The 17,019-nt window shown below is 65.5% G+C and overlaps 1 protein-coding gene across 2 annotated transcripts; it reads right to left on the reverse strand.

Moving 5' to 3' along the window:
• Positions 1 to 18: 18 nt before the first annotated feature.
• Positions 19 to 16,849, reverse strand: LLGL1 (LLGL scribble cell polarity complex component 1). Of its 2 annotated transcripts, none has more exons than XM_045778253.2 (23): positions 16,689 to 16,849; positions 13,184 to 13,281; positions 10,984 to 11,065; positions 10,771 to 10,901; positions 9,626 to 9,784; positions 9,384 to 9,546; positions 9,169 to 9,301; positions 8,784 to 8,838; positions 8,466 to 8,620; positions 8,163 to 8,386; positions 7,825 to 7,892; positions 6,639 to 6,792; positions 6,459 to 6,563; positions 5,619 to 5,911; positions 5,185 to 5,332; positions 4,839 to 4,992; positions 3,106 to 3,401; positions 2,347 to 2,611; positions 2,069 to 2,183; positions 1,777 to 1,889; positions 1,372 to 1,492; positions 1,152 to 1,231; positions 19 to 606 (listed from the first exon to the last, which is right to left on the reverse strand). In XM_045778253.2, the coding sequence occupies exons 1-22, from the start codon at positions 16,767 to 16,769 to the stop codon at positions 1,153 to 1,155; spliced, it is 3,192 nt and encodes a 1,063-aa protein (XP_045634209.2). In that variant the 5' UTR covers positions 16,770 to 16,849; the 3' UTR covers positions 19 to 606; position 1,152. The 2 variants fall into 2 exon arrangements, with proteins under 2 accessions (XP_045634209.2, XP_045634208.2); XM_045778252.2 differs by having other exon boundaries at positions 20 to 606; positions 9,169 to 9,304.
• Positions 16,850 to 17,019: the final 170 nt, after the last annotated feature.

Here is a 17,019-nt window from a genome sequence, read left to right on the forward strand (position 1 = left end):
TTAAAACAGAGCTAATCTTAACAAAATGACAGGAAAAAAACCCCAAGGTACAATCTACAGGGAAACCCACCCTGACCGACCCCCCTCCCAACACACACACACGTACACACACACACTCACACACACACACACACACACACACTCCTCAGTTGTGGGTGCCCAGCAGAGCTCCCAGTCCTGCGCGCACACGTGCACTCGTGCAGACCAGGGGGTGGGGTGGGTGCTGGCCCAGGAGCAAGTACCAAAATAGTTTTAGAAATGCCTGTCCATCCCGGCACAGGCCTTAGAAAAATATTCTTTGCAAAGGGAGTGGGGAAGGACGGTGTGTCGAGTGGGGGGTGGCATGGGCTTGCCAGCCCCAGCTGTCTTCTGCCCTTGGCACCTGGCCTCCAGGTTGCCAGCTGCCTACAGGAGGGGCCAATGCGGATCTGCCCCAGAGGCCGGGGGCTGAGTCCCAGGCCCACAGCGCCGTACCACCCCGGGGCCGGGGTGGGCAGGTCCCGCTGGAGGCCACAGGTTAGCAGGTGTGGGTCTATGCGAAGGGGCCCAGGGTCCTGGACCCCAGTTCCGAGCAGGGCAGTCGGTAGCCAAATAGTTTTGGCCTTCCTGGTAAAGGAAGAGAAGAAGGATCAGAGAAAGCCAGGGAGGTCTGGAGGAGCAGATGGCCCGGCTGCAGGGGGCCACCACGCTGCCTCGGCCCATTTAGGGGCCAGGGTCCTGCGGTGAGGGCCAGAGGCGGCTTGCTGAACCTGAGCACTGCCCACGTTCGGCCCGCTCAGGTTAGGGTGTGGCAGCAGTAAACCCAACAACAGGAAGAGGGAGCTGGGGTACCCGTGCCCCGTGCAGGGGGCACCAGGCAGCCAATGGGTGGAGAGACCCATGGGCCCCAGATCGGGCCCCGCTTCCCAGGCTCGCCCAGCCGGACCCAACCACGTGAGCCTGGGGACCTCCTCTGCAAACGGGCTGGCCAACCAGCCCCTGAGCCCCTAGCTGCCACCACTCCCAAGTGGTTTGCTCCGGACCGGTGCCGACCACCACTCATGACGTCCAGGGGCTGCCAGGCCGACCCTGTTTTTCTAAGACTCAGGTATGCAAATCGGGGCTGTCCACAGTAAGGAGCAGGTAGCCCCAGGGCCCTAAACCTGCAGCACCTCATTTGATCAGGATGGCGCAGGCTCGAGCCTCATCTTCCGCCAGGTTCCTCAGGTTCCTCTCAGACTCCTCGGAAGAGCTGGGGGGGGGGGGGCGGAGATCAGAAGGTCCCGGGACCAGGCCCTGCCTCGGGGCTCCGTGCCCAGTTCTGACAGAAGAGAGGCCGGGGAGCCAGGGGAGCCCCTCCCGTGGACCCGCCCACCCACCCACGTGCCTCACCCCAGGAAATCCTTCACGTCCTCCACCGTGACGTCCCCTGTCGTGTCCAGGGTGGTGTCCGCACTGGTAGCCGAGTCAATGGACATGGGCGAGAGCATGGCCTCAGGCGGCTCTGGGGTGTCTGCAGGGAAGAAGTGGTCAGGGCCCTGCCTGGAGCCCTGGGCACCCTCGGCCCTCCACCTTCCACCCCTGGGAACCCGAGGACCCAGACCCAAACCCAGCCCCAGCCCGCGGTGAGGCTGGGGACCGCAGGCCGACCTGTAGCCCTCCCCTGCCTGGCCTGCCCGACCCTGGGCTCCCTGCTGCGGCCAGGCTGCTGCCTCCCACAGAGGCTTGCCCCCACCTCTGAGCTGTTGGGGGGGGGGGGAGTCCTGCCACCTTCACTTCCCACCCAGTCCCCTGTACCAGCTCCCTTGCTGCGGCCAGGATCCGGGCTTCCATCGCGGCTCCGTGAGGCCAGGACGATGCCCGGGGTCCCGTTAGCCTGGCTCAGCTTGGGTGACTCCTGGAGCCTATAGCTACAGAGATGGGGCCGTGAGGGGGGCCCCAGGAGTGTCAGACCCTACCCTCCCTCTCCTAGGCCCCGGGATCAGACAGGGGTGCCACCACGGAGGGCCACCCTCGTTCTGTGCAAAGTTCGGCACAGGGATGAGACTGGCCTCGGGGACAGGCCTCCTGGGTTGGGCCCTCCACACACCTGGCACGGGTGCTGTCTCGGGGCCAGCTGATGTCCAGAGAGCAGAGCGGCTCTGTGATGTTCCGGGCACTCAGAGAGAAGCGTTCAAACTCCGACGGAGAAATCAGATAAAAACCTGGATGGGCAGGCAAGGAGCGGGGCACAGTTAGGGGTGGGACTCCAACCACAGCCCCCCCCAGCAGCCTCCTCCCCAGCCTCTGCTGGCCGGTCCCGTGCCCGCCCTGGGAACCCCTCCCGGGCCCGCTCAGGCTGTCCGCGCCAGGAAGCCTTCCCCTCACCCTGGCCGTGGCGCGTGAAGACACAGGACGCGATGCCGCTGATGTCCTCCTTCCGGATACAGGAGTAGTGTACCTGGGGCCGCAAGCCAGGCACCGAGAACACGTGCACGTCGCCCAAGTTGGTGAGGCAGGCCAGGCAGGTCTCCGCATAGTCCTCACAGGCCACGCTGGCAAACGTGGCAAGTGCCACCTTGCGCACGCGACAGCCCTCGTGGGCCGTTAGCTTGAACTTGGTCTTGGCGCTCACCTTGGGTAGCGTGAACACCTGGCAGTGGGCAGGCGGCCGGTGAGCGGGGCCTGTGCTCCCAGATGCAGGCAGCAGCCCCCACTCCGCACCCAGCCCTCCAGTCGGCCTGCACCCCCAGCCACAGGGCTGCCTCTGCCCGGGCACCCTCCCGCCCCAAGCTACCCTCTCCTCGCACTCCACCCTGGCTTCACGCTGCTCCCAGAAACCTCCCGGGGCCCCGCTATCTGTGGCCAAACCAGCCACGCTGGGTTGTAAGGGTCAGGTGGCTGCTATGCACTCAGATCACGATCTCCTGCCAGGCAGAGCCCCGAGGAGTGCTCGCAGGGTCCTGGCGGGGACTCAGGCAGGAGGGTCCCGAGAGCCTCTGCGTTCTGCAGGGGGCATCTGTGCTAGCTAGGGGCTCGGGGGGGGGGGGGGGCGGGTCTCAGCAGATATGGCGCATAGGCAGGGCACTTTCTAGAGGGTCCAATGGCATCGGGGCAGGAGCCTGGAGGGTCTCCACCGGGCTTTACCTTGAACTGCTCCTCGGACGCGATGAGCACGGCGTGGCCGCCCTGCATGTCGGGGGCCTGCGCCAGATCCCGGGAGGCCTCGTAGGGCTCGGGCAGCGGGCGGCCGCGCCCATCCAGCACGGCGATGGCCACCACGGGGGCGCGGTGCATCAGCTGCACCTCCTTGCCCAGCACGGCCTCCACCGCCCGCTCCGGTCGCTTCTCGCCGCCTGCCACAGCTGTCGGCACTTCCAGCGCGTAGGCGAACACAGAGCCCGAGTTGGTGCCCGCCCACATGGTGGGTCCATGGTGGGCCGCTGCGGAGCGACGGGCCTGTGAGGCGGGGTCCTCCTCCCCTCCCGAGGCCCCCGCCCCCCTCCTCTCCCATCCCACGCCTCCCCAGGGCGCTCCGCCAGCCTCGGGGCCGCCGCACCTGCTCTGTACTGCTGACAAAATGCCGGGCCTTGGATACGGCCCCCCGCACAAATGGGAACGGCCTCCAGGACATCTCGAAGACGTCAACAGGCACCCAAACTACACCCTGACCTCGCCAAGCCCATCCCGCGGCACCCTCAGCCCCCAGCGCAGTAACGGGCCCAGCATACAGCCCTGACCCCCGGACCCCCCCACAGCCACCAAACGCCATCACTGGTCCTGCCGACACACTCGAAGCACCCTCACCCCGCAGACTGCTCCAGCAGGCCTTAGCCCACTCCCTTCTGGGCACTACCCGCCTCCCAGCCAGACGCGGAGCCCCCGGACCTGGGCCAAAAGGAACCGGGCCGGCGGGACGCTGTCTAGCCCGCTTTCCCGTGTGGGCGGGCAGCAGCGCTGGGGAATGAAGGGCCTTCAGGGCGGAGGCGGAGCCCCACGGTCTCCGCTGTGGGCCCTTGAAGAGCTGACGGCCTCCGCAGCAAGCGGCAGGGGGAGCCAAACCCCAGGGAAAAGTCACAACGGCGCACCGCCCCGACCCGGGACCCCAGCAGCTGGGAGGCCGCGCCCCATTGGCCTTCTCACAGGGACAGCGGAACCCCGTCAAGGCCCCAGGGCTACCGTGTCCAGGTGGTGAGAAGATCCGCTACACAGAGGATCCCCAACATAAATGACACGGGGGGGGGGTGCTCCCCTCTCAGACTCGGGGACCGAAGTCGCCTCGGTGACAAGCCAAGCGCGGCCTGACGAGATGCCCACCCAACACAGACTGTAAGAAGGCGTTTTCGAGACGGATGGAGAAAGGCACCGTAGACCACGTGTGGCCGGGACCAGCAGCGGTTCACGGGTGCGATTCGGGGACCCTGGCTGTGGGTTACGCCCGTCGGACACACACTCAAGTCCTCACTCACAGGTTATCGTTTAAACGACGGGGTGTGGGGCAGGGACAGGTGCAGCAGCCGCAGACGGCCGGTAGCACCAGGCTGGATGTCGGGGTGACGGGACCCCTCTCTAGTTCCGTGTGTGGTTGAAATTCTCCATCGCAGATTACAGAGCCCGGGCGGCCTCCCGGACTCGTGCCCACCACAGTCGCGGGCGCTGGCAGAGCCTCCCGCTCTCTCCTCCCCGGATCGTGGGCGCCCTTCTCCGCGGTCGGGTCTCCGAGGCCCACCTGGCTCCCTCACCAACCTCACAGGTGGACGTTCTAAGCGGGACCTTTGCGGGGTCAGCTCGGGCCGGCAGGCAGCTGGCTTCCCTACCTCCCGGACCCCCCCATGGCCTAGATGGCCAACCGAGGCCCCAACCCGTCCCCCTGATCTCACCATCTCGAAGGAACGTGTCGGCGAAGTAGAGGCAGCGGACGACGCCGGAGAGGGAGTCGTCGGCGGAGCGGGGCTCGATGCGGCGCTGCACTGGGGTCATCTCCACGTCATGGGGACAGGCCTGCTCAGCCAGCTGCGCGTTGGCCTCCTGCAACTAGATGGGCAGCGGCCTCCAGGACGCCACCTTCCCCACACCCCGCCGGCGCCCCCACTGCCTGGCGCCCCACAGCCCGCACCCTCCCCTCCCGTCCAGATCATCCCGGCCGGGGCGACCGCGGTGCGCACACACCAGGCTGGGGGCCGAGGCCAGGGCGCGGCCCGGAGAGGCAGCCCGGCCCCAGCTCACCTTGCTGGTGGCATTAGCAGCCCGCTTCTTGCCAGACACTCGGCTCTTGCGGATGCGCCGGAAGGACTGGCGCAGAGACTTCTTGAGGGACTTCACCCGGGACAGCGGCCCCTCCATGGCCAGAGAGTCGTTGGGGTGAAGCGTGCACCTGCGGGCAGGCAGACGTCAGCTGGGCCGCATGGCACAGTCCCGGAGCGGCCACCGTGCCCCCGCTGGCCCCATGGGCCAGGAACCAGCGGCCCAGCAACGCTGCCCCGCCGCCCAGCAGCTGGGGGCTTAAAGCTCGCCAGCGGCACTCCCCGTGAGGACAGAGCTGCCAGAGGGGGAGGGGGCTCCCAGGTCACCCTAGCTTCGCCGTGTCAGGTCTCAGAAGGGGAGACCCGAGGCCCAGACCCCGCCTGCCTCCCCAGGCTCCGGGCCCACCCCCCACACACCTGGCCAGCACCGGGCTCCTGCGCTGATAGTCGAAGAGGCCAAAGCCGTGACTGGTGCCAAAGGCCACGAGGCTCCACTCCGCGTGGAGCGTGACAGCGGTGACAGCAGCTGGTGGCAGGCACTGAACCAGAACTCGGGGCTGGAAGCCCGCAGGCCATGGCAGGGGCCCCGTGCGCGGACTCAGCCGCTCGTGGCCCTTCCACGTGAAGCCCTCTCGGTCCTGGAGGAGGTCCACGCTGGCCACGCTGACCGCCTGCTCCGAGGGCTCATCGCTTAGCTCCAGCACCAGCACCTGAGCCCGCAGCCGGGGCGGGGGAGGGGTCAGCACGGAGGGGGGTGGGCTGCCCAGGCCCCACCTGAGCCTGCCAAGTCCCTGCCAGGGTGCTCCTGGTATACTGTCTCTAGTTCATCTACTTAACGAGCACTTACTGAATGCCTACTGTGTACCAGGGCCTTCACTGAGCCCCGAGGAACACGGCGGTGACCAAGACCCACTGCCTTGCCTTCTGGGAGCCAAATATCCCACCACCCCCCAAGCCCGTCTCCGTTTAGTCATAAGCACACACCTTCTGTATGCTGCATGAGTGCCAGTGACACAGCAGCGACCGAGCCCTGCCGGTCCCTACCCTCCCAGGGCTCACCTAACACCTGTGCACCCAACCCGGCCCCAACCCTCGAGGTTCCCCAAGAGCCAGCGTCTGGACTCAAGGCCCCCAGGGGGTTCACCTCCCTGGCTGGCCTCCCCCCAGCCATCGCTACCTGGAGCCCCACTCCAGGTCAGGCCCACTTCCTCCACAAAGCCCTCGGAGACCCCGAGCCCTCGGACACGTCCGCCTCACCTGGCCCGCTGTGCCAGCCACCACCATCTGGGCCGTGTACTTGCACAGTGCCACCTTCTGCACACCGAGCCGAGGGTCGTCACTGTAGGGGTCAAAGCAGCCCACCTGGGGGGGGCGGGATGGAGTGAGGACTCGGGGCAGGGCTGGGGCGAGGCTCCCAGGGCCGGGGGAGGGGCCCACCTTGCGAAAGGGCGGCCAGTCGTCCTCGGCGGCCTGGCCCAGGCTGTCGGCGTGCTCGCAGTCCGTCTGGAAGAGGCCAGCCGTGCTGAGCTTGTAGAGTGGCCGCAGCGCCACGCCGGAGGCGTCCCAGAACCGCACGGTGCCGTCCTCGTGGCTGCGGGGAAGGCGACGTCAGGCCCACCCCGGGCCCCCCTGCACCTCCCCGGCCACTCCTCCAGTGACCACTCACTGACCACCTACTGCAGATGCCAAGCACCGACCAGACTCCCACTGCACACAACAAACAGGAGGCATCTACGTAGAGCAAACACATACTGAGCGCCTACTGTATGCCAGAACCCCATGCACCTGGGCCTCTCAGACAGGGTGGAAAGGTGTGGAAATAATCACCAGTGCGCCGAGCAGGAGATGGAAGAGGAGAGAACGCAGGGAAGAGAGAACTACAGGCGCGTCCAGTAAAGGTGGTCGGGAGCTAGCCCCAGAGCAGAAGGACCCTCTGGGCCATGAGGCAGCCATGTAGGCAGAGCAGCAGGAAGCCTGGGGAGGCTGGGAGGAAGCAGGGAGGGGAAGTGGGGGGCAGGAGCAGACAAATCTGGGGTGCAGCCTCAGGACACAGCTGCAGAGCTCACGTCAGGGCCTTTGGGCAGCGGTGGGAGCCCAGAGCCAGGGTGTGAAAAGGTGCCTGCGTCTCTGGGGCTGGTTGGGACACCTCCAAAGCCGCGAGCAGGAATTCTCCAGCAGGGGAGGGGACCCTGGAGCCAGAGGCCTGAGGGTCCCGGCACAGGCAGGCAGCAGGGGCAGGGCAGGAAGTTGGGGCCTGAGTCACTGGGCACGTCAGCGCCCGCCAGGCCCAGGCTGGGCTCTCCAGCACCTGCCCTGGGCAGATCGGCATGGGCCAGCCCAGATTTTCCGGTCCCAGGGCAGGCTGGGTGGGTGGAGCTCAGTTCCAGACCGAAAGGCAGGGCGGGGCGTGAAACCAGGGCCTAGAGAGGCTCCATCCACCCCGAGGGACAGGGGATGGCCTGGTCCCACCAGGGGCGGGGCCCGAGTCGCCGGGCAGGCCAGTACGCACCAGGCCCTGGACAGGATCTCCCGCACCTGAGGGGGCTCCACCAGGCCCCATCTGCACACACACACACACACACGTCACACCTGTGCTCGGCCACGAACACATGCGTCTGCCTACCCGGTCAGCAGCAGCCCTCGCTGGGATGGCTCCTGGGCCAGGTTCCGGCCCCCGGTGATGGGCCAGCTCTGGGAGACAGGCAGAGAGGAGGAAACGGAAGGTCAGGGTGTTGTACGCAACTAATGGATCATCGAGCCTTACGTCGAAAACCGGGGATGTAACGGAAGGTCAGGGCAAACGCCTTCTCCTCACCCTGAGCTTGGCCCCCAGGGCCCAAACTGCCTCTGAGTTCCCTTTGTATGCCTGCCACATTCCCCCCTCCGGGCGTGTGCCTGGGCAGTGCCTGGAACACCCTTCCTCCCCAGACCCCTGCCCTGCAGGGGGCCCTGGGCACAAACCGAGGCGCTGGAGGCAGGCTGCGGGCTCTGCTGCTCGCCAGCGCTCACGATGCGGGCCCACAGCTTGGCGGGGACGTTGGCGACGTGTGCCGAGCAGGTGATAGCAGACGAGTGCAGCGGGGCCAGGTACGGAGCGGGCACAGCAGGCCAGCCGGGCGTCTGCAGGTCGAGCACCACCAGCTCCTCCTCGAGCAGCACGGCCAGGGCCTGGGGCTCATCGAACTCTGTGGACGAGGGCTAGGTGAGCCCAGCGGCAGGGGGCACGGGGTACGGGGCCTGGGGCAGGGAGGGCGGGGCACACACCGTCCTCAGGCCGTGTGCTGTGCACTGTGAAGAAGTCGATGATGCGGGAGGTGAAGTCCAACGTCACCAGGGTCTCAGCCCGGAGCACACTCACACAGTGGCGGTCACCGTAGCTGGCACGCGGCATACCACCGCTGAAGATGATGAAGTGGTCCCTACAGAGCCGGCGAGGGAGCCCCGTGAGCCACCTGGGCTCCAGGTGTGAACGGCCCAACCCAGGGAGAGCGATGCAGGACATCCCCGCGCCCCAGAGCCCACCGTCCTCCCCGCTGCAGACACCGCCCCCAACCCCCATCTGAGAGCCGGCTCCCCACCTACCCAGATTCACAGTTTCGCCACAGAATCTTGTTAATGGCTTTGCAGGGGAAGGGGCCTGGAGGGGTGGGACAATGTCAGGCTCACTTGCTCGCCAGGACCAGAAGGGCCCCAGGTCACATTTCTCCAAGCTTCTCCCGTTCCTATTCTGCCTCCATTGCTCCCCACCTCACAGCTGCTTCCTGACTCCCGGAGGGGAAGGCCCACTGCCCCACCGCGCCCCCGCAGCAGTCTCACCCATGAAGACCACGCTTGGCACCACCCCCTTCCACAAGTCCTCCTGGACACCCCCACCAAGGCCAGGCAGCCCCGAGTGCCTGAGTTTGGGGTCACCGGTCAACCCCGTACTCAGGTGTAAGAGGCCGCCCTCGGCCTCCCTGGCACTCACCGTAGGGCGTGGTGGCTACTGTGGGCTGGGTCATCGGGGAGTCGCCAGCGTCCGCCGACCAGACGGCGTAGCTGCCATCACTATGGGAGCTGACCAGCGTGCTGCCGCTGCGCTCCCAGCACAGGCTCTCCAGCTGCTGCCGGGCACAGGTGGTGAGCATGAGCAGGGGCGGGAGCAGACGACCTGGGCGGCTGGTGCTGGCCTCCCCCACATACCTGGTTGCCCAGGAAGACGCGGTCTGCACACTGCGCCACCCGGTTCCAGATGACCAGAAGGCCCCGGCTGTAGCCGATGAGGATCTTGGTGGGGTCCCGCAAGTGTCCCTGGAGTGACTCCACCGGGCCCAGCGCCTTCCCACACCGGTAGTCGTCTGGCACGCTGCGGAGGGGCTCACGTGAGCTGGCAGGAGCACCGCCCAGGCACGAACTGGCTGCTGGGCGGTCCGCCTGCCCCTCACCTTCGAAGAACCTCGTCCGGGGCAAGAGTCTGCCCCTCGAGCAGTGTCAAGGTGGGAACATCCAGGAAGAAGACGCTGCCTCCCTCGGTGCCCAGGGCTGCCATGTCACCCGCCGCCACCAGCAGGACCACCGTGACGCGGGCGAGGCTGAGCAGGCCACTGCGCGGGATGAGGGGAGGCAGGTGAGGGCACGGGCCCATCCACAGGCTGAGGAGGGGTGTGGAGGGGGAGGGGTGCTACTGGGAGCTCATTATGGCCCCTCTGCACTCCCAGAGGCCCGGTTATTGAGTGGGCTGGCGCACTGGGAAGGCGATGGTGGCGGCTGTGGGCATCGTAATTAGCTCACTCAATTATTCATCAGGATGTTGGGAAGGAGAGGGATAAAAATAGGTTCCCCAGGTCTTGGAGACAGGCTCCCGAGCCCCTCCCACTCACTAGGAGGGGAAGGCAGGAACCAGGCCAGCGCCTGGGCCAGGACCAAGGGCTCCAGAACACACACGACCCTCCTGAGCCCCACCCAGGAACCACCGTCACCAGCCCACGGATGGCTCCCTGACTTTGCAGGAGGTGACCCAGAATGACCCTGCCTGCAGAGTCCACCCCTGGGTGAGGGCTGGGTGTGTGGGGGTACCAACCGGCCGCCAGCAGGAGCAGGACAAGCCTCCCACTGAGGCAGTACGGGAATTTGGAAGGGTGAAGGACTTGGCCACTCTGGCTGTTTTGGGAAGGGCCAGCAGGGCCGGCGGTCCAGGCCCACTCCACTGTCCCCTAGAGCATCCTCTAGGCACCCCCTGCTGCTGGCACCTCACACAGCCTGGTAGGACCTTCCTCGCCCCCAAACCTGCCCTTTCATCCATGCGCATTATGGCCCGCTGCCCCACCCCCAACTGTGAAAGGCCCTAGTCTTCCCCGGAGCATGGACACCACCTGTTCACCTTGGACTCGGCCAGAACCCCCTATTTAACACCCGCAAAATCCACAATGCACATCTCTCCAGGACCCGGGCACAGCTCGATGGACTCTGCCGCCCTGAACCCTAGGGCAGGGGTCCCATGCCCACGGCGCCTTTGCAAGGCCGGCGCCCACCACCTCCACCAGGCTCCCCGCGGGCCCGGCAGCCCGTCCCCAGCCAAGTCCTCTAGTACCTGGCCCCGTCGAAGCCCGGCCGACTCGGTGGCTGGAAGCTGAGCGCCTCCTCCAGGTGGGCACAGCCGTTGTGATGGACGATCTCCCAGAGGTGCAGGCTGCTGTCGTCCAGCAGGCTCAGGAGGCGGCCCTGGTGGATGAGCAGAGAAGGAGACTGGGCTGGTCTGGGCCGGGCACGGCGGCCGTGGGAGCCGGGGAGGGGAGAGGCTCACCTGGCCGGGCAGGAAGTGCATCTGGGTGACAGTGGCTGTGTCTCGGTGCAGGCCAGTGAACTCCACACCAGGTGCGCCGTAGCTAAGTGCACAGGGTCAAGGGCAGAAGCAGGCACAGGAGATCCTCCTTTCCGAGAACCCTTCCAACAGGCCCCAGCCAGGCCTGCCCTCCAACGTCCAGAGGGGACCCCTCCTTGAAGCAGCACTGTCCTGTACCCCCAAAATACCCCCAGGCTCAGAGTGCAGGCTTCGCTCTGCTCCTGCAGGTTGGTGCTGCTGTCCGACCTTTACTTCCTCATCTGTAAAATGGGCGAGTGAGTCCCACTCCCACCTTGTAGGGCTGATGCAGGGCAAGTGAGAACGCAAGCACACCCAGCGCACTTGGCCCAGGCCTGGCACGTGGCCACGGTCCCGCTCTGTGTCAGCCTAGCGTGTGTCTGTGTACATGAGCACTGGGCCCCGCAGGCTGGGATCACACAGGCAGAGAGGCCAGGCCAGGCCTGGGCACGGAAGCCTGGGGCAGAGGACAGTCCAGGCTGCCTCTTCCCACAGCTCCAGGCCAACCTCCAGCTGCGGGCAAGGAAACCAACCTCCCTCTGGGGCCAGCAGCCAGCAGCCCCCACTGTGATCGGGGAGAGGCCTCGGCCTGCCCATTTCACAGACAATGCACAGAGGCTTGGGAAGGTTGGGTGAGCTGCCTCAAGTGTCTGGGGTCTGAGCCAGAGTCACGGCAGCTCCAGGTTCGACAAGGGTGGGGGGGGCCGGGAGGGAGGGCTAAGGAGGGGTCAGCGTTGCCCAGCAACAACACAGGAGCCGTTGCTTTGGAGCCAGCGTTGGGATTCCCTGCAGGAACCAGGAGAACACAGAAGAGGGGACAAAAGAGAGGGCAGGAGCTGCTGGGCGGGAACCAGGGTTGCCAAGGAGATGGGCCGCCCTTGAGGGGGAGGGGTGGCTTCTGTGGCCAGCCTCAGTTTCCCAACCCAGGGCTCCAGGCTAGGGTAGTTTGGGGGAAGGAACAAGGGGAAAGAGGAGGGCCCCAGCCTCCTCCTCTGGGGCTGTCTCCTCGCCAGTACATCGGGCATGCGGAGCCCAGGCACAAGAAAGACCATGGAGGGATGGCTCGAGCGGCTAACAGTGGCGCAGGGTGCCGAGCAAGGGGCTGCAGGAGCACAGTGCGCAGGTGGGACAGGACAGCACCCCAAGGGCCGGGAGCAGGACCGGAAGTGCACACCTCCCGGGACCAGTAGGGGGATTCAGGGCAGGGGGTCCGGGCACTGTCCCCTCCCCACGCCATTCGCTGCCCCACAGGTGCCTCAGGAGCCCATGGGAAAGAGGCACCCCGGTCCAGCCACACTCCCTCGAGAAAGTGGACTCAGAAACCACAGACCCAGATGCCCACCCCGGCCTGGCCACCCAGCCCTGGGGTGGGAAGACCCCCATGCCCACCCCGCCCCTTTCCAGGCATGGACTCATTTTTTCTGCCAACCAATGTCCCCAACGAGGGTACTGAGAGCCAGAGGATCACGGGAGGAGGGGTGAGGGTAGACAGCCTCCACCGGGCCCTCCACCTCGGTTTCCCCACGCAAGGGGCTTCAACGAGAGCAGTAGGGGTGGGGTTCTCCGTGGCAGGCAGGGAGGCCTTCAGCTGCCGGCTTGCCCCCACCCCACCCCCACCCTGTGCTTGTAGGAAAATGCCCGCTTTGTGCGGCTCACACGGCCCATTGTGCAGCCGCCAGCATCCAGGTGGGGGCCGCGCCGCACTCACCATGCTGAGCCTGGCACGGCCCCCAGCCCCTCAGCTAAACACGTGTGTCCTCACATTCGCACACGCGTGTGTGCCTGGTCACCAGGGCAAGGCCCGCTGGGCGACCCCAGCACACTCGCCACCCTTGCTGGGTACCGCGCCAGCCAGCCTCCCGGCCCAGTGTCCCCGGTCAGTTGCTGGAACGGGAGCAGGGTCGCCTAGGTAACTGGCTGGCTGAAATGCAGCTAGGGACAGCTGTGACCACTGCAAGCTGACCCCTCCCCCACAACCACTTGGGTAAGGAAGAGTCTCAGGGGCAGAGGCCGCACCAACCTCCACCAGGACCCGGGCCCCGACTGCGGCCTCCGGGGCCAGGCCGGGCCCAAGGAGCCCGCACGTGGGGCTGCAAGCAGGAGGTCCCAACGGGCCCTAAAGGCCTCGGTTCGCAAAGGATACATCTTGACGGCCCCAGACCTCGTGCCGATGGCCATGATGCGAAGCTCCGGGTCGAAGGCCAGGGCGCTGGGCTGGTTGGGGAAGCCATGCTCCACAGTCTGCAGGGGAGGGGAGGGCATTGGCAGCGGCCCTCCCCGAGGCCTACCCCAAGGCAGCCTCCAGACTAAGGCAGCTGCCCAGCAGGACCAGAGCTGGTCCAGCTGAGCCCGGCGCCTCACTGCTCCCACTCTAAAGGAGATGACCACACCTGCTCTCCACACCGCAGAGGCCCTCCCCCGGCCAAGGCCTAGTCTTCTTCCTCCACACCCACGTCCGGCCCGCTGTGCGCGGGGCTCTGGCAACAGAGAAGCAGGACCCAAGAGGTGTAGGCACAGAAGTCGACCCTTCCTGTCCCAGAGTGGGGCTCTGCACCCCACTCGTGGAGGTGAGGTGCCATGCTGTCTGAGGTTGAATATGAAGTCCATGGCACTCCCCACGGGCCCCACACGGAGATCAGAGGGCAACACCCAGGATCAGCTCAGTGGAGGCTCTTGACCCCTCTCCCAGGGTGTCTCCTCCTGGCAGACCCAGTCCCAGGGCAGGCCCTGCCCGCCAGGTTCTCTCTCCTTCCTTCCACCGGCTCATGCTTTTGTCCGTTTTCCCACATCCACCAGTTTTCCCACATCCACCAACAAGCTCCTACTCATCCCCAGAGGCCTGCCTGGAGGGGCTCCCGCCCCGTCCTCAACACCGGTGTGGGACACCACAAGTTGGCCCAGGCATCTCCTGACCGGTGCCTCAGCCAAGACACACGTTTCCAAAGAAACCCTGCTCCCAGGCCTGCTGCCCCAGCCTCCCTCTTGCCTCAACCAATGCAGGCAGGGACTGAGCCCTCTATGCAGCCTGCTTGGACTCAGGCTGACCACAACATTCTCCAAGCCTCAGTTTCCCATGTGGGCACTAGGGGCATTGACCCCACCTGAGGACAGTATCGCCCATTTTGTTGGGGGGGGGGGTGGCGGGGAGAGCTTCCCTTTCCCACCAGCCTTGTCATGCCCCTAGTAGAGCTGACCAGGCCTAGCCAGTCCCATCCTCTTGTCAGGACCCTCTCGGAGCTCCCGCCTTACCACCTGATCCCTCTCTGTCCTCCTCTTCCCTCTCTCCCCCAGCTTACTTGATCCAGGCCAACAGCCTTCTGCTATTCTCTAATTTACTAGGCAAGCTCCTGCCTCAGGACCTTTGCATCTACTGTACGTCTACCTGGAACCTGCTTCACCCAGCATTGCCCAAGGAGGGCTCCTCCCCATCACTCAGGTCTCTGCTCAGGAGTCAACTCCTCAAAGCCCTCCCTAAACCACCCTGCTCTAGCAGCCTCCCTGTCCCCACACTCCCTACCCTCACCCTACTTTATTGTATCCCCGGCACTGGCCGTCATCCAAACTGCTGCACATTTCACTCTTTTGCTTAGGCTTTTCACTGTCCCCCCTAAGAGTACATCAGCACCCCAAGTGAAGAGGCATTTGTCCCTCTTGGTCACTGTGGTGTCCCCAATACCTAGAAGGGGCCCCTCACACAGCAGGAGCTCAGGATTGTTAAACTGACATAGAGTGGACATCCCACGGGCAAGCTGTGGGCAGGACAGGGGTCTGGATGCAAGACAGTCCAAAGTCCATGCTTGCTTCTGACCCTCCCCACTGCTGGGGATTCTGGGACCGATCTGTTCACACCTATCTCTTGTGACCAAGCCCCTTGCCCCAAACCACACCCGTCCCACCAATGCTGCCCACTCAGAATGGGGCCTCACTCTCCTGAGCAGGGAGCCCTTGGCTTCTGCTGACCCAGGGCCAGCCAGGAGGAGCCAAGCCTCCCCACCATCTGTCTCTGGTCTCCACTTCACAGCCCGACTCACTGGCTGATTCACCTGCCCCCACCATCCTCCTCCTCTCACCTCACAGGGTCTCACGCTCACAGCCACCCAGTGCACGAAGGGGACCAGCTGGGAGACCCTGGGCACCAGCCACCCCTCAGGGCCCCCCAGGCCCCTGGTGAGTTCTCAGCCACCACATCTGAAGGCCCTGGCAGCCCCATCACCAGGAAACCCTGTCTGCCCCGAAAGACATTCCCACCTCAGCCACTTCAGCTCCAACCATCCCAGAGTTTTCTCCTGAACAGGAGTCTCCTCCTGTCTGGCTCAGGACCACAGCAGCCCTTCTGAAAATCCCTGCCCCTCAAGGCTCAAGTCAAATCTCATCGAAAGGGGCCACAAGGACAGAGTGCCCGGCATGCTCTGCAACTTTCGGCAAGTCGTCATCCCTCTTTGAACCTCAATTTTCTCACCTCTATGACGGGAATAATAACTGTAATCCCCAAGAGCAGTGAGAGGCTGTGCAATCAGAGGCGCAGAGTAAAACTGAGGCCAGAAGGAACACCCCAGAAGTCAGCAAGGGAAAGGCTGGGGCCTGGATCTACCACACATCAGCGCAAAGGCTGGGGGGACGAGGGAGCTGAAGGCAGCACCTTTCCCATGGCCCCTCTTGCCCTACCCAGGAAAAGAAAGGAAGGAGCAACCATCTCCACCTTGGCCCAAAGGCTCCGTCAGTTGGCCCATGTGATACAGGGAGCCAGGACGCACAGGGAGAAAGGTGGCTCCATTTCACAGCAAGGGAAACTGATGCCCCAGGAGTTGAAGTGTAGTTGCCTACACAGTCAGGCATCTTCCCTGGAGCCCCCAGCAGAGCAGAGCAGGTCAGAGCCCCGCAAGGCAGAGCCTAGGGCCTTGGGGGAGGGGAGGAAAGGAACAGGGAAGGGATTTCCCAGCCCCACCCCCCAACATCTGCCTCCATTCCTCATCCCTCCCCACTGGCCTGGGTGCGAAAGCAAAACAAACTGAGGCCCTGGGCTGCCCCAAGGGCTGAGCAGGGGCTCCGAGGGCCCCCAAAGGAAGAGAGATAAAGAGACAGAGAGAGAGAGCCAGAGTAAGAGTTCCAAAGACTGCAGAGAGACACATATAGGTGGAGAGACACGCAGGGAGAGACAGGCAAAGGCTCAGAGATGAAGAAACAGATGAAGGAAGACAGAGAAGGGACACGCAGAGACACACAGGGACAGAGGCGGACACCCCCCTCTCCCCAGACACACAGGCACAGGCTGAGGATAGGGAGGTGATCACAGGCAGAGACAGGGGCAGTGACCCAGAGACATGCACAGAGTCGCACAGAGACAGAGAGACACACAGACCCAGGTACACAGAGACCCGCAGACCTGAGCCAGTGAGGCCCACAGGGACCCGGAGCTGACTCGGAAAGTCAGCGAGGGACCTAGACCCACCCAGAGTCCGAGAGTGGAGCAGGGGAGAAGGCAAGAAGTGGGGCCCGCCGAGGGGCGCGCGGCCCGGCCCCCGCGCCGCGCCCCAGCTGGGCGCCCCCTCCCCCCGGGCCCGACGTGGCTCCGGCCCCCGGGCCCCCGCTCGGGCCCCCGGCCCGCCCCCTCCCGCCCTCTGCCCGAGCCACCGCCGCTCCCGCCGCACCTTGTTGAAGGCGAAGAGCTCCTGCTTGAGCTTCTCGCGCTGCGGGTCAGCGCCCTGCCGCCGGAACCGAAACTTCATCATCTTGCGTCCGGCTGCCGGCGCCGCGCCCGCCGCCGCCGCCGCCCGCAGGATGCGCCGCGCGGCCCCGCCGGTCCTGAAGCGCGGGCGGGGCGCCAGGCGGCCCGGGCGCGGGCGCGCGGGGCGGAGCATGCATGGGGGCGGGCGCAGAGCGCGACTGACGTGCAGGCCGACCAATAGGTTTGCCCGTGTGCCGCCTGCCCCGCCCCTGCCGGCCAGACAATGGGGGAAGAGTGGGCCCCCGGGCTCGGCC

This window comes from Ursus americanus, chromosome 14 (assembly GCF_024610735.1).
Source record: "Ursus americanus isolate L20-20 chromosome 14, mUrsAme1.1.p, whole genome shotgun sequence".
NCBI lineage: Eukaryota > Metazoa > Chordata > Mammalia > Carnivora > Ursidae > Ursus > Ursus americanus.

Excerpts from the sequence above, each read along its gene's own strand:
- LLGL1 (XM_045778252.2), bottom strand. The coding sequence starts at position 16,769 with ATGATGAAGTTTCGGTTCCGGCGGCAGGGCGCTGACCCGCAGCGCGAG. Across the intron at positions 5,333-5,618 it reads AGGAGCCCGGTGCTGGCCAG|GTGCACGCTTCACCCCAACG; the intron begins GTGTGTGGGGGG and ends GCCTGCCCGCAG. Across the intron at positions 1,232-1,371 it reads GACGTGAAGGATTTCCTGGG|CTCTTCCGAGGAGTCTGAGA; the intron begins GTGAGGCACGTG and ends CCCCCCCCCCAG.